The sequence below is a fragment of the Dermacentor silvarum genome, chromosome 3 (assembly GCF_013339745.2).
Source record: "Dermacentor silvarum isolate Dsil-2018 chromosome 3, BIME_Dsil_1.4, whole genome shotgun sequence".
Classification (NCBI taxonomy): domain Eukaryota; kingdom Metazoa; phylum Arthropoda; class Arachnida; order Ixodida; family Ixodidae; genus Dermacentor; species Dermacentor silvarum.
In genome coordinates this window covers 58,671,014-58,686,101 of record NC_051156.1, presented here as the reverse complement: position 1 = coordinate 58,686,101, position 15,088 = coordinate 58,671,014, and the positions used below count along the sequence as shown (strand labels likewise).

General features: G+C 48.2%; 1 protein-coding gene across 1 annotated transcript; it reads left to right on the top strand.

Annotated features, from left to right (window-relative positions):
- Positions 1-10,166: 10,166 nt before the first annotated feature.
- Positions 10,167-11,516, top strand: LOC119444400 (glycine-rich protein-like). The gene is made up of 2 exons (XM_037708805.2): positions 10,167-10,321; positions 11,127-11,516. Exons 1-2 carry the CDS (start codon positions 10,310-10,312, stop codon positions 11,514-11,516), a joined length of 402 nt encoding a protein of 133 aa, XP_037564733.1. The 5' UTR covers positions 10,167-10,309.
- The last annotated feature ends 3,572 nt before the right edge of the window (positions 11,517-15,088 follow it).

Sequence of the window (15,088 nt, the reverse complement as noted above, 5' to 3'; positions counted from 1 at the left end):
CGCGCGAACGCAGTGGCAAAGCTGGTTAACCAATGCGCTGAAGATTATGTTACGCGGCGATGACGGCGCGAGCAGACGTGAACGGCATCAATGTTTTGTTGATGCGATTGGGCAGGTCGCGCTTGCTGCTGTGAACATGAGTCTCCATGAGTCGAGTCGCCATTTACAGATGTTGGAAATCTTGAATAAACCAAGCAGGCTAGGTGACATATGTCTCCGCCCTGTTTCAAAGGTTTTTGATGCCGATAAATATAATAATAATCATCATCACCATCATTGTGGCTGGTCGCACGACCTCTGCCAACCGTCGGTGGGAATCGCACAGCATTTTGTTGCATGTCTTGCGGTAAAGTAATAGTGAAAATTTACTCGAGGCCGGCTTTCCGCTGGCTCTGTATCCGTGTGATAGCTTGCGAGGCCACGTAATAGAAATTTTAGTAGACACCAGTGGGATCCATACACCGACGTATGATAGGTTCGAAACACAAGTTCAAAAACCGGTCATCTGTTAGTATTCTGTCTGTTTTGCATGCATTGAGCAAGGCATGAAGCTAGGAATGCTGTCGCCAGCCATAGTAATTAAATGATGAGGGGTATTAGCGCAACAAAAGAGGCGCGCTCAGTTGTTAGTTCATGGACAGCAGGAAACGTAAGTTTGGGCAAGTTGGCGCGTCATCCTGAAGTATGTGCTTACAGCGCGAGGATACACGTGGGCGGAGAGAAGTAAACACGGACAACGTTTTCACTGTTTTGTCGCAGGGTCTCTTTTATGGATCCGCCAATGCGTAAGACGGGATAGGGGGGGATTGGGGGACGTGGGAGAGCGACCTCAAAAATTCAAGAATGGCAATCTTCGGCCTACGATGGCAGCGCATATCCGAACGTAACGCAAACAGTAAGCCAGGATGCCTGGCTTCTTTCATTGGATTTCGTGCTCCTTAAGTGAGAAAATGCAACGAGAAATCCATGAAAATTCAACAGAAAACTTATTGAGCAATGTACAACGGAATGTTTAATGAAATTTCATTGTGCTGGCTCATTGAGTGTTGGAGTTTCATAGAATTTCCATTGAATCAATGATACTTAAACAAATCGACAACGGAAATTCAATACTCATTTTTGGAAGGGTAGGGACTTCCCGTCACGAATATCTCGCTGGACATCTGAAGGCCCATGCCTCGGCTCGACCGCACGTATACCGCGCCTCTCAGTGGGACTATCGTGAACGGGAGGGACTAGGACCATTTCCAAGCACTTCCGCGCCATCCTCCAGCACTTCACACTTCGAAAACGGAAATTCCCCGCGCCCCATGCATCACTCACCCGCGACAACTAGAGACAAACTGATACCCACATCGCACGCTATACCGCGCGATGTAAGCCACAGATTATCCATACACTTGTACTGCAGTGCGCCCGCTACGGTTTACCTACGTCACATGGTCATGCAAGCTGAGAAACTGGATACCACACAACCGAAACGCCAACGCAAAACAGCGGTAAGCTTTGTTGTCAAGCATCGACTCCCGGAACCAGCTCGATTTTGTACATCCATAAAGTTCCTCCCTCTCTCTCGTTTAATTCTGTCCCTCAGGGCCCGCTGAAAAGAGTCCAAAGCCGTCTGCGGCGACAAAATTTCTGACATTTTACAATCCGTTGTAGCTTGACGGCGGGTATTATATAATGACACATTTTGTTTCCCATTCTTATCCCTAATGTCGATTTGACCAATAGGGACGATAACGGAGGCACGATGACATTCAAGTCTTTGATAATCAAAGTTTTGACAAAATATTTTGGTAGCACTCGCTGCAACTACTTGCTCGCACGTCTATGCCAGAGCTAAATTGTATTCTATTCCGTCGCTTTTTTTCCTTACCCGCCGCAGTGGCGTAGTGGCTATGGCGTTGAACAGTAAGCCGGAGTGCGCGGGATCAAATTCCGGGCGCGGCGTCCGCATTTCGATGGGGGCGAAATGCGCAAACATCCGCGTACTGCACCAATGGGCGCACTTAACAGAACCCAAGGTGGATGAAATATACCGGAGCTATACAGCGTGTCTCACAATCATATCGTGGTATTTATTTTTCTTTATTGTTTTTTGTTTTGTCTTTATTTTATACATTTCATAGTCACTGGAGTTTCTTTTTGACGATTGGAATAGTGAACTCTTCGGTTGCCAATTTACTCACTTGCTCATTACTGAGAAAACAACAACGAACAAGAACGGAGAATGAAGTGATTTGCTGAAATTTAGGCCCTTGGCTTTGTTGCTAGACATGGCGGGTTCTGTTTTGACGTGGCTAGAGCACACTCAGACTCTGGATAAAGCCATAACACACTTACGCGTGTCTGCGTGTTTGGCGCATACTTTAATGGCACAATAAGACTTATACCCTAGTTACACGGGCGTACTAACCGCAGTTAAGACGCACCTCAGTTCCGGCCAACCATAGTTACACCCAGTTAGACGGAAAGCCTGACGGCGGTTATTCGTCTAACCATGGTCCCTCCAAACTGAGGTTGCCCACCTCAGCTCAGGTAAAACGAAGCAAACAGACAAAATGGTGGCACCCATGCGGATGGACGAAGGCGGCGCGGCTTCAACTAAGGTGACGGCCGAAAAGTCTTCCAAAGGCGTGTCAACTGGTCTGTCTCAACAAAAGAGTCGTTGATACGCCTTTGGGACGACAATTTTGCCGCGCTGCGGTCGAACACGCGAAATGAGCGCATTTACGGCGCATTTACGACGCAAGGTATATAACGCACGCCTGCCTGCCGGCGAAGTGCCGTTCACAGCGAAGCAGCTTCGCCAGAAGCTTGAGAACTTGAACAAGCAATACCGTTGAGCACAAACTCATCACTAATCACGTTATGATAGTGTGTAGCGACTGTGTTTGTGTGGATGTGCAGGCTAAATCCGACGCGTAAACTCAATAGCGTGCAAATTAAGCCCGGGCGCATGGCGTCTGTTGGTGTAGTTGGGCCTAATCTTATACGGGTGTCATACGGCGCATATTTGATGGCGATCAATGCGGATCCGGATCTAAGTTCTCGGTCGTGATTGGCACCTTTGTGCCTGCTGCGCGAGGGAGCCAATCTCAATCAAGAATTTCGAGCTGGATCGGGCTTGATCGCGTTCAAATGTGCGCCGTGTGACCCCCGTATAATGTGTGTGTCACACGCGCACTTTCATCGCGATCGAGACGGATCGGGATCGAACTTCTCGGTCGGGATTGGCTCCTTTGCGAAAGCTATGTGAGAGAGTCAATCGCGGTCGGGAATTTCAGTCCGGATCGGGCTCGATTGCGAACACCGGAATTAAGTGAACATATTGCCCGACATCCAACTTGAGTGGGTCGAAACACACACAAGGCCTCTTGGATCCGGCCTTAGTTAAAAAGTGATAATGCATGTCCTCGCACGATCCCGCCACGGTAATTCTATTGTTTTCAAAAGGAAGCTGGCTAGCGAACAGTCCAGCGACTGACGGTGCGGAAACGCGTGTCAATGTTATCCTCGGTGTCTCCGCATGTTCACCGACCTTTTCCTTAGATCTGTTTGACTGCTTCAAAAGATCAGGCAACCGAGACCTCACACAGTCTGCGTTCCTTCCGACTTCACACTAAACATTGGACAATGTAAACATTGTTTATGGGCCAAAAAATCGACATACGAAGGAAGGACGTACACAAAAAGAGCCAACAATGAGCTCCTGTGTGGGTTCTTCCTTCATATGTCTCTTTATGCCACCCAAAACGATGTCTAGCACAACCCATCAACTTGCACAAGAAAACATCCGATTGAGCTATATTGACATTGTGCACATTCTCAGTCCGCCGAATGTTCAAGAGCATCGCAGTACTCTCTTCTTTCCTGCACCTTCTCTGTGGACAGCCTCAAAGAGGCGGGCGATATGCAAAGTTTGAAAGTAGTGCCAATCTTCGTGCATTTTTTTATTTGTGTAATAAATAACACTGCATACAATTCTTTTTTCCTCAATGAGGCTGGTAATTATATTACAAGCACATTCCATTTGCATGTTGTGAAGAGTTCTGTGCACTAAAGGAAACTTTCTTTTAGAAAACTCAGGCGCTTTGGTACATCGACAGGATTAAAAGGTGTTGAGTGTCCATTTTTTTGGCAGCTGCACTCATTTTTGGGAACGCTTCCAGTCAACGACAGTGACCTTGTGGAAGAGAGCGTGGAGGTAATGTCAAGTATATATAATAGCAGTGCTATAAATAGGTTGATGTACTCACTCACAAGTACTCTGACTCGTACTTGCTCTCCGCTCATTTCCCAGGAGTGAGTGCCGGTGAGTTTGATTGGAACTGAGTTGGATGAATAATAATGTGTGCTAGTTAATTAGAGTACAAATGCAATTCAGTGACGGCGATTTTGAGTGCATCGAAGTATGAACGGGGGTGATTGTTGGCGATTCTGAGTGGATGCATGTATGTGAGTGAGTGCTACTGAGTACGAGTGGACGCAAGTATGGGTGAATATGTGCTAGTAAATGTGAATTGACTTTAAGCGTTAATCAGTGTTGGTGAGCATGACTGAGTTTTAGTAGGAATGTGAGTGAGTGCGCAGCCCGCAAAACTGGATCGTTTCTGCGTGCATTAGTGCATATATAAATTTTACTTTAATTGCAGAGTTACACAACAAGACCAAGGGCTTCTGGACTAAAGGCATACAGCTTCGCTTGGCTAGGCACACAGCAATGAGAGCCAGCTGCCTCAGAGTTATCACAGCAACAAACAATGCCAGCATAAATTAAAATTTATTAATATAATGCACGAATACGGTAACGCGTGCTATTTAGTAGCTTATGATTCAATTAAACATTTAAATAGACTCATTTCACATCGTTAGACACAACATATTCCAAGGAGAAACAATAAAAAGTCAAAGGCCTGCGCGGCACACGCAGCACAGTCACAGCATAAGCTGGTCGAGCGGCTCAAGAGTAGCTCCAATTTCGGCACCACGCACACCAGGGTCTTCGCGACTAAGTCTGTTCGCCTCGTTTTGACGAGAACGATCTGAACTGTCCGCCCGGCGTCGACGGTGAGCTGCGGCTTGTAATGGTCTCTGCACAGCAGTCTGCTGAGCCCGATGATACCTGGTTGTAGCCGCGCACGTAGCTCTATGATTCGTTTCGGCAGCAGCAGTTCGTACCTTGCGAGAAGACGCCATAATGTGTACCGAAGAGGTATCCAGAATAGGTGCCGCACATCTCACGTCAGAATCGAGTTGATTGCGTGCCCCGTCTGAATCGCATCTCGTCGTCTGCGCCTGTGAACGCTGCGTTTGCAGGCACCTTAACTAGATGGCGCCACCGTACTGGCAAAGGGTGGGGATCGCGTTTTTTCTTTTATTGCGTGCCTCGTCTGAATCGCATCTCGTCGTCTGCGCCTGCACACGCTGCGTTTGTAGGCGCCTTACCTAGATGGCTCCACCATACTGGCGGAGGCTCGGGTCGTCTGAGCCTGCGCGCGTGCCTGGGAAGCATTTATAGGGCATTTTTCCACTACCCGATAGGAAGCGCTTGCGTGGGTCAGTGGTTGAGTATTCGATCCCGGCAAGAACCGGGTACTTTTTCGCATTTCCGGCGATAGCGGTTACGGTCCCCAAAGGCGGCCCCGGCAGAGGCGGCTGACACAATCGCGAACCTAAACGGCTATTGGAATGAGCCCATAACAGCTTACGCTGTAAAATAGCTACGTATAGCATATTCACTTCCATGAGACATGCACCTCAACTGCGGAGTGAACTACATCTCCCTGAAGTTGTACATGCTTCATTATATATTTTTGCACAAATGAATCAAAGCGTACGAATTTTAGTGAAAACAAACACGAAATTCTTAAGCTGTATTAAATATTGAAAGGAAGTATCATTAACAAAATGAAATATGGCCTAGAATGTCCATTTATGTGTAAACAGTAGATGGCACACTTGTAGTATCTGAAGAGCAGAAATGTTTTTCTCAAACAATGATGCAGTCGTTATTCTATATGGCTGTGATATAGCAGTATTTTAAGCGGCACATAAAGTGAAAAACTGCCATCAGGCACAAGAAGCGAAAGTGAAAAACTGTCATCCACCCGACTCTAGCTAGCAGGAAGCTACACCGAGTGGATGCCAAGTTTCTCGTTTTCTGAATTTTTCTCCACCTTGCAGGCTTCCGCATAACTTATTTGCGAGAACGTACTTTACATTGAAAACTGTCGTTTGTTTTTTAAATGTAAGTACTAGAATCAGTAGTAGCCATAACTGGAGAGAACTCGCTCTTCGGACATGTATCATGCTGCATGCAACATGTCAGAGCACAGTTGGTTGGTCTGCTGGTTTTCAAGTAGATATTCTGCTGATCCAGCAGCTAGTTTGCACCGGTGCACTTTGACTTTACATGTATACGCCATTGTATTTTCCTATCATACGCAGGTGTGAGAAGTTTATGAGGCACCTGATGATGCTGAATTGGTTGCATCCTGGGATGCAACCACTGCTGACCAGGAAGCTGACCAGGAAGAATCCTTCACTACAGGATGCCTGGAAGAGAGCCCTGTTCCCACGAACAATAATTGTGGAGCAGCACAGAATGACTGCAAGACCCGGTGCCAGCTGCCCACCAAGCAGCAGGAAGCGAAAGCGGCCGTCATCTGTGCTGCAGGATTTGATGGCGCTGTACAGCCGCGCAGAAGAGCGAGCCGCAGGAATTGCAAGAGACTCTCCTCAGCTGCGCAAGGAGCTTGTGCAGCTCCAGAAGGAGGCCAATGATATCAACAAGAATATGGCAGAAGTGATGAAGAGCATTTTTCTTCGTGGAAAAATAAAGTTTGAATGCGAGAGATCCAACATTATTTTTTTTGGCTTTCCTCAAGCTCGTTCATGAAAATATTCATTTTGGATGTCCCGTACATCCACTTGTACTTGTTTGCACGAAATGTCTAAACCAGAACTATCACTATTTTCTTTGAATAGGTGAGGCAAAGTTTCACTGTTGAAGGTATTTATTTCCGTAAGAAAGCCACAAGACAATCTTGCTTTCAATATAAAAAGCCCACCATGTGCAAATCAGCCTTTGAAAAAAACATAGGTCCACCTATCGAAACGCCAGCCGGCTTTTATGAGGCACTTTATCCCTGTTTATACAAATTTTATCCACAGAGTTCCATCTGCTGGTGCCTTTGACATTGAATATAAAAAAGCAGTCATTCACTCCAGCCTTCTGTAGCCTTCGAATCATCATCATCATCATCATCATCTGCCTATATTTTATGTCCACTGCAGGACGAAGGCCTCTCCCTGCAATCTCCAAATACCCCTGTCTTGCGCTAGCGTATTCCAACTTGCACCTGCAAATTTCCTAACTTCATCATCCCATCTGGTTTTCTGCTTCAAATCATACACAACACCAAAACAAAAAAAAAAACCCAGAAGGCAGTCATAAGTGCACGTGCAACTGCCCCAAAGCACCCTGCACTGCAGGTTGCCACTTTTGTACACAACACTAAAACTTATACACAAGCGAGTATACGAAAACCAAAGGAGACAATACATTTGCACTGCATGCTAAATAATGTTCGTAACACACTGGAAAGTAGGGAGTAATGTCCAGGGTTGTCATGTATAAGAAAACTTTCCTCATCGAGCACTGCACTGAAAGCAAGACCTTTCTTGTAGTAGACATGCAACTTCTTGCACAATTCTCACAAACTGCGAAAATGCCATTTGTGCAGCCCATAGCATGTACAGGGAGTGCTTGTCAAAGCGTCATGCTGGTGCATAAGGCATTGTGTGGAGAGTCAAAACACTGAGGTGGCCCTCCGTGCTGCAATATGTTTCACAAGTGCCTCTCTCACTTCCACCCCTAGTGGCTCATTACGACTGCTTGTAAATACAGGCTGAGCCCTCCTTGCATATTCACTACGCGCAACTTCAATCCAGCTTGCATCACAGTGATCGGTTAGGTGCTCACAAATGTTGTTCAGAACACAGCAAGCACGGATGATGCAGTTTACGTTGTCGATATCGCATTCCAGGCCCTTATGCGTGATTCGGAACCGCGCTTTCAGTCGCCCGAACGCGTTTTCCACAATACGTCTAGCCCTTGACAGATTGTAATTGAAAACATGCGATACTGAGCCAGTAGGACCTGACTTTGGGAAAGGTTCCATTAAAAGAGGCTGCAGAGAGAATGCCTGGTCAGCCAAGAGAGCAGGCTCAACCGATACCCCTTCAATGGCATTCAACCTGAACAAATTGCTGCTCACTACACTTGGCAAACGTCACTGCTCGAACACTGCTGCATCTGCATTCGACCCGGTGATCCAACCTTCGTGTACATAAATCTTTGCTGGTGATTGGCAACAGCGAGAAGAATGGTACTGTATCACCCCTTATAGTTGAAGTAGTCGGCGGCATGCTCTTTTGGAGGGCAGACTTCAATATGACAGCCATCCAGGGCGTCAATTCCTTTAGGAAACCCTGCAACAGCGGTGAACTGACGCACGTGCTCTGCCAGCCCTTGTGCTGAAGGGAAACGCACGTACCGCCGTTCTAGGCGCCACGCAACAACACTGCGGAACTCGCGGAATATTATGTTAACCGACGAACGTCTGACGCCAAAGAGATTGGCCACGGTTCTGTCTTTGGCGGATGTAGCCAGCCGATACAACTCAATCTCCACGCGCTTCTCAAGAGGGATGGCTCGGCGCATGTTCGTCTCTTGCCGTGCCATGGATTTGCACACACTCACAATATATCGGAACATGCACCGATTGAGTCGAAAGTTTTCCCTGAATACAATATTGGTAGAGTGCGGGAGCGTTTCTTCATACTACGTGGTGCCCACGGGTGCGACCGCACATGCCGCTCACGGGAACAAAGCCGAACAGCCGTGGCCACGAGTTCACGACAAGGCGTTTCAGCGTTCTCTCTTTCCTGTTCAAGCACCTCAATGTCTTGTAGCACACTGAGCACTTCCATCTGCTTGGCGTGCAGCGCTGTTCGTTGTGCGACAAACATAATGAAAAAGTCGTCGAGGTCTTCGTCCCCGTCACTGGTTACAGGCTTGCTCAACACCATCGCACAGTTCGCGTCACCAGATCAAAGCTGGCACAAACGACAAATAAAAAAAAACGAAGCAATACCGTACTGAGTCTAGCAAAATCGCGAAAGCAACCTACCAATAACAGGGATCACAGCTATTCACAGCGCACGTGGTCTTGGCTTTCGTACGAACCGTGAACTAGACTTCGGCCAGGCATTGTCTGACTGGCTCTAACTGCTGCCAAACACCGCGAAAACAATTGAATCAATATGCTCAGACAGTGCAGATGCTAACACGACGGACATATTTTAAAGAAAATACAGTTTTTTGTCAAAATAATTAAAAAGAACAGCTAAACAATTATATTTTTATTCGCAGTATTGAGTATCACGTGACCTGCTTCGCAGCCCTGAGGACAGATTATCCAGTGTAACATATTTTATTAGGACGGGAACAAACAGCGCTATGACTGGACGGAGTGAGTAGACAGACAAGGCGCTGAACTAACAACAACATGGTTGTTGTTAGTTCAGCGCCTTGCCTGTCTCCTCACTTCGTCCCGTCCTAGCGCTGCTTGTTCCCGTTCCAATGGTGTACCAACCAGCCCAGACCAGCAAACTCCTTCAGACCATATGTCAACTGTAGTTGACGGTAACTATAGTTCAGTCTGGTAACTGAGATGCGTCTTAGCTGCGGTTAGCACGCCCGTGTAACTAGGGCATTACACTCTTAATGTCCCTTTTCACTCTTTCGTGTCACGGTACCAATACGCTTTGCTCTTTCCACACTGCTCAGTGGATGAACATGCCTTACACCTTCCGCCCGTGCAATTGGGCAGGAAGGGCCCAAATTTGCTCTTTCCTTTGCCTGCATTACTTGCGGCGATATACCCGTAGGGTGAGATAAGGGGCCCAGGTCCTGCAGTGTACGCGATGCAATCCACACATTTCGGCGACCGCGTCGTCTTTTTCCTCTTACGCCACCTGGGAAGCACTGTAGGCCCGCGGAAATGCCCTACAAAAGAAAAGATGGCACTGAAAACGTGGTTGTTTTTACTTGCGTTTCAATTGAAGGTGAGAGCACGGTGCGCGAGATAATAGAGCCGGCCGGAACTCGTCGCCGAATACGTGACCACAGTTGCTGCCGCACTATATCCTGCTTGAGCAGTGTGGTGTATATAAGGAGCCTGCGAAGGCACGTAGAAACATTGACTATTGAGCAGCAGCCGTCGCAGCTACAGCAACCATGAACGCACTGGTGAGTTCGTTAGCAATATCGTGTATGCAGTGCGCGTGTGAATTAAATAACCTGTTGTACTGTTTTAAACGGTAATTACACCAACAAAATGAAGCTTTCAAAATACGTTTCCTGGTCACGAGATAATGGCAGTTTTAGGCTATGTTAACAATGCTACTATAAATTACGAATGGACGAGGGTGGCGATATCGGCTTGTTACTCGGTCATCATGGATACCATATAGCGCTTGTCTTCGTGTTCGTTTCTTTACTTGCTGCGTATTTTGCTGCGCTATCCAGTTGCGAATGGAGCTCTCCAAAGCTAAACTTGACCCACAAAAGAGGTGTGTTTTTGGAACCACTGCAAATTTCTGACACCTGGGTTTACTTAACATTCACTTACACTAGCGTTCTTGCTTTAGCGATCGCAATATGGCGAATCGACATAGCTTCGCAGTGGGGTAAACCACATCGAATCGCGGACGCAAGGTCGCCTGCTTGTCTTCAGCATCAAAGCGTCATTACCGCTGAGCCATCCCACATAGTAGCCTAACCTTTCGCGTGGGCGAATTTCAAAGAAAAAGAGAATCCAATATGGCTTGCGACCTTTAGTTGAATAAATTGCCTCCACAAGGCAAGCATTGTGAATGTCATCATGCTTAGGCCAGGTTTCAAATAGCTCAGGCTAACCTATTTACCTTGTTCGTACTATTTGTTTTCTACTCGCCCTCCTTTAAACACCTAGAGAGGTTGTTAAGGGGGCCACAACGTGCAGTGCTTTTCTAGATAACTATTTTGTGTCTTCGCTCACGTTCCTCTCATGCAGAGCATCGCCGTCGTCCTCTGCGCCGTCATCGCCACCGCCATGGCTGGTAATGTTGGCCTTGCCTCCGGTCTAGGCTCTGGTCTCGGCTCCGGTCTCGGCTCCAGTCTCGCCTACGGAGGCTATGGTCTCGGCTATGGGCTCGGCGGTGGTTACGGCGTCGGCGGCGTCGGCATCGGCAGCAGCGTCGCTCTCGTTAACGGTGGCCCTGCCTTTGCCAAGGCCGTGGCTGGACCAGCCTTCCTCGTGAGGACGGTGCACCACGTCAACAAGCTGCATGGCGGAGGCGCCGTGGTCGCTCACTCTGGCCTCGGAAGCGGATACGGAGTCGGCTACGGTGGCTACGGAGGATACGGTGGATACGGCTATGGCGGCTATGGCTACAAGGGCTAATCTGGACGCAATGATGTTTGTTGCTCGGCTCTTCGCGCCCCACCCTGTGCGCTAAAAAACGAAGCTTCATCTACCGCAATCGCTGTGGCTTTTGCCCGCACATCCTCATGCTTTGAATGCGCAACAGAGGGTGTCTTAATATGGTTGCTGCTGTACATAGTGCCAGCTCGTAGTAAAAGTGAATCAAAGAAGACAAAATAAGCAACCTCACAATGGCTCATCGAAGCCTCGTTTCTACATCAGAAATAAATAAAGAAGATTTTTATACATGACTTCTTGTGATTTTTAAGGACATACTAAGAATTTTTGTAGGTAGCTGTTTGCAGAAAATCATGCGCAGCTAAGGACAAAAAGAACGTCCGGGCGCTGACTCCCAAGTGGCCAATAATCAAACAGACTAAAATAGGTTTATGCTACTGGAGGCTACAGATGTAGCAACGCAAATCATAGCTAGATGCTGCAAGAAACGCTTCCCGAAAAACTGAAATCTTGTCTTACGAACGATAAGTTGTGTCAAGTAGGTAGTGACACTCAAACGCAACAAGAAGAAGAAATACAGAAAAAAAAACTGAACGTAAGTAAAGTTGAGAGTGGCTCAAGCTGAGCAAATGTTACTTTTAAATATATATCTAATCTTGCAGTAATCATGACGGAAAGTTTAGTACGCCGCTTGCTGAGAATTCTTACTGAGTGAAATTTATCAAACATGGGTGATCGTCCGCACCAACTACGATGAAAAGTGAATTGAATAACAGTTGTTTCATTGAGCAAATTGGCGTCCTGGGGTGCTATACAGGATGCGCCGAGTTTGGAGAAACTCGGGATCTTCACGAGCTCTGGCGACGCCCCAAGATGAAAGAACTAATGGTAACAAGACAAAGTTTGTCCGTCGGCACGCCTCCAGTTTCATTGGTTTATCTAGATTTACTCTGGGTGGCTATCAACCCTTGGGCGTCGCCATATGGGCTGTCGACAAACTGGGGCTCAGGTGATCATACGGTCGGTGCATCGCTGTGCCTTCTTTCACTTGTTTGTCCTTCCACCGAGTGCATTACAGGCACAAGCAAGTTATAAAATAAATGCATTTAGTACAATATTATTAGTCACATTAATGTGGGTTATAAGCATTTTAAAGTTAACAAAATGTACACTGAATGTGTATTAGACTAAATTGCAGTATAATACGTTTCGCGTTATACCACGAGGGGCGCTCATCCTCTTCTTTTTTTTTTTCTTTGGATTGGATTGGCGCGGCTCGCTACGTACTTGCGCTAGCATTTCTGAGCACCGATTGGTGTGTGCTTGGTTTTCTCACTGGGACGTTTCAACAGATCGCTCGTTGCTCTTCTCTTTCCTCTGGATTGGATTGATACGGCTCGCTACGTGCTTGCGCTCTCATTTCCGAGCGCAAATTGGTGTGCGCCTGGTTTTCACACTGGGCTTTTAACAGATCGCTTGGTGCTCGCGCTAAAGTAAGGCTGCGAGACGAAGTGAGCGTCGGCTAGCGCATAAGTGGTTGGCCGCGCACTTACCGTGTAAGCACTCAGGTACGCCGGAAAGCACTCATACAAGGGTCACAAAACTACGCTTTATTTTCTTTTACTTTGCGATGCACCTTCATACTGGCAAGCGTCGAGCAATGGCTTCTAACAATCGCAGAAAAGACTCTTTATACTGGGTCGCCCGAGCGGTCCGTGGCTTCTCACAAACGCAAGAGAGGGTCCTTGCAGCGCACGTGGCCGTTGAGTGCTACCACATCCATCCCAAGTGGGACTCCGGCATCGGTTCAGTTACCCTCTACCCATCGCTAACGAGGTGGCGCTTCACTTTTTGACAATAACTTTCTATTTTTTTTAGTGTGAACGCCCTTGATGGGGTCCGCGAAGTTCACGCTGTGGTCGACTATTTCCCAATGCAGATTGAGGCATAGCCCCGTTAGCGTCCACTAAATTTGTGATATATTTGTATGCGGCCAATTCGTCACTATAAATATTAGTCCCCGGTTGAACATTGGCTGCAATAATGGCGCCTAGCATCGCCGCCTTTCGTCGGTCGACCTTGAAAGTCGCAGCACCCCTCTGGTCGCGCAGAACATGCCGATGACCCATGGGCCACCATCTTTAACACCGCCGTAATTTTGGCGGCTCAGCGGAAAGTTGTCGCCCGGCATGAGGCGGCCTCGATTGTACTTTTGCTCGCCGCGAAGAAGGCACTCGTCTCCCTGGGGACACCGAGTGGAGGTTGCGCCAGCAGCTCGTCCCTCGCAAACTTACGGGGGTCGTTCCTCTAGACGGCGATGGCGTGCTCCGATAGAGGAAACAAGTCGCCGGTCATCTCCTTCAACAGTCATTTGTCTACGCTTTGGCTCAGGCAGTACGTGAGCCAAATCATTTGCCGCCTCGAGAGGTGGTCGTTCGGACGGCCGATGCAGTCCGTGTTGGCGAAGTAACTTCCTTCACCTCTCTGCCTGTGCAGTGCAGCGGTACCGTGTAACTGCGAAAACTGATTTCGGCAGCTGTGGCGCCGGAAGGCAGCCGGGCGTCCATTCTGAGCCTTCCAATATAATGTGACCGCTTCGCCTGCGCAGGTTGGTTGGTCCGGGTTGAATCCCAGGTGCTCGCAGGTGCCCCAGTACTCCGATGACGACGCCGGACTTGGCATGGGACTGGGGCGCGGTGGACGAGCAGTGCTTGAAACAGGAGAGTGCTGAAGCGATCGGACGAACTTTTCCTCCGCAGCCTAGTCGCACCACTCTGCGCTCGGAAAGCACAATTTTCCCGCCACGCTGTCTCCGCAGACGACGGCCTTCGCCTAACACGTCACACAGCCAGCGCATTGACGTTTTGGATAGGCAAAAATGACACGAAACTCTACGTCGGTCATGTAGGTGAACGGGTCCAGACGGTCCTATTGACGCTTACTACCGCTGGATGCGATGACACAGGTTGCTGCGGCCGCCGCCATGTTCACGAGTTCAACTCGAGGGGGATTTCGCGATGTACGAGTTTGACACGAGTTTGCCTGTCAATCAAAACCATAGGTCACGCCCCGCGCAAGGCATGTAACTCTTTTGGCCCAACCTTGCACCACGGTTGGGCCACGCCCAACTTATTTTTCGGCAACAGCGACGTCGTGCGGAAATGAGGGGCGTTAACAATCTTTACTGGCGAAATAAAACACGCACAACGCACTGTCGTCGGTGACGTACTGAGCACCACTTTCAAAAAAAAAAAAAAGCGTCGACTTTCGCGGGCTTATGCTTATATCTTCTTGGGCTGTGATTGCCCCACAACACGGTTCATTGCCTGCATTGTGGCGATGTAGCGCACAGTAAATAATTATCGGCAGGTCACTGTAGCTGCTTGCAAGGCGTCGATGCGCCGCGGTGGACGACGATCCTGAGCAGTGCGTAGTGTTTTCCAGCGATAACGTATAGCAGCTGTCATTTGAGACGGCTGCTCTGTCATCAGTGATGTAACGGACCCGCAGTGTCGCAAACACGGTCAGCGGTCAGCGCAAACGCACCCTGTGCGATGGCATTTCTTCATCACAAGCAGGACACACTAAACAAT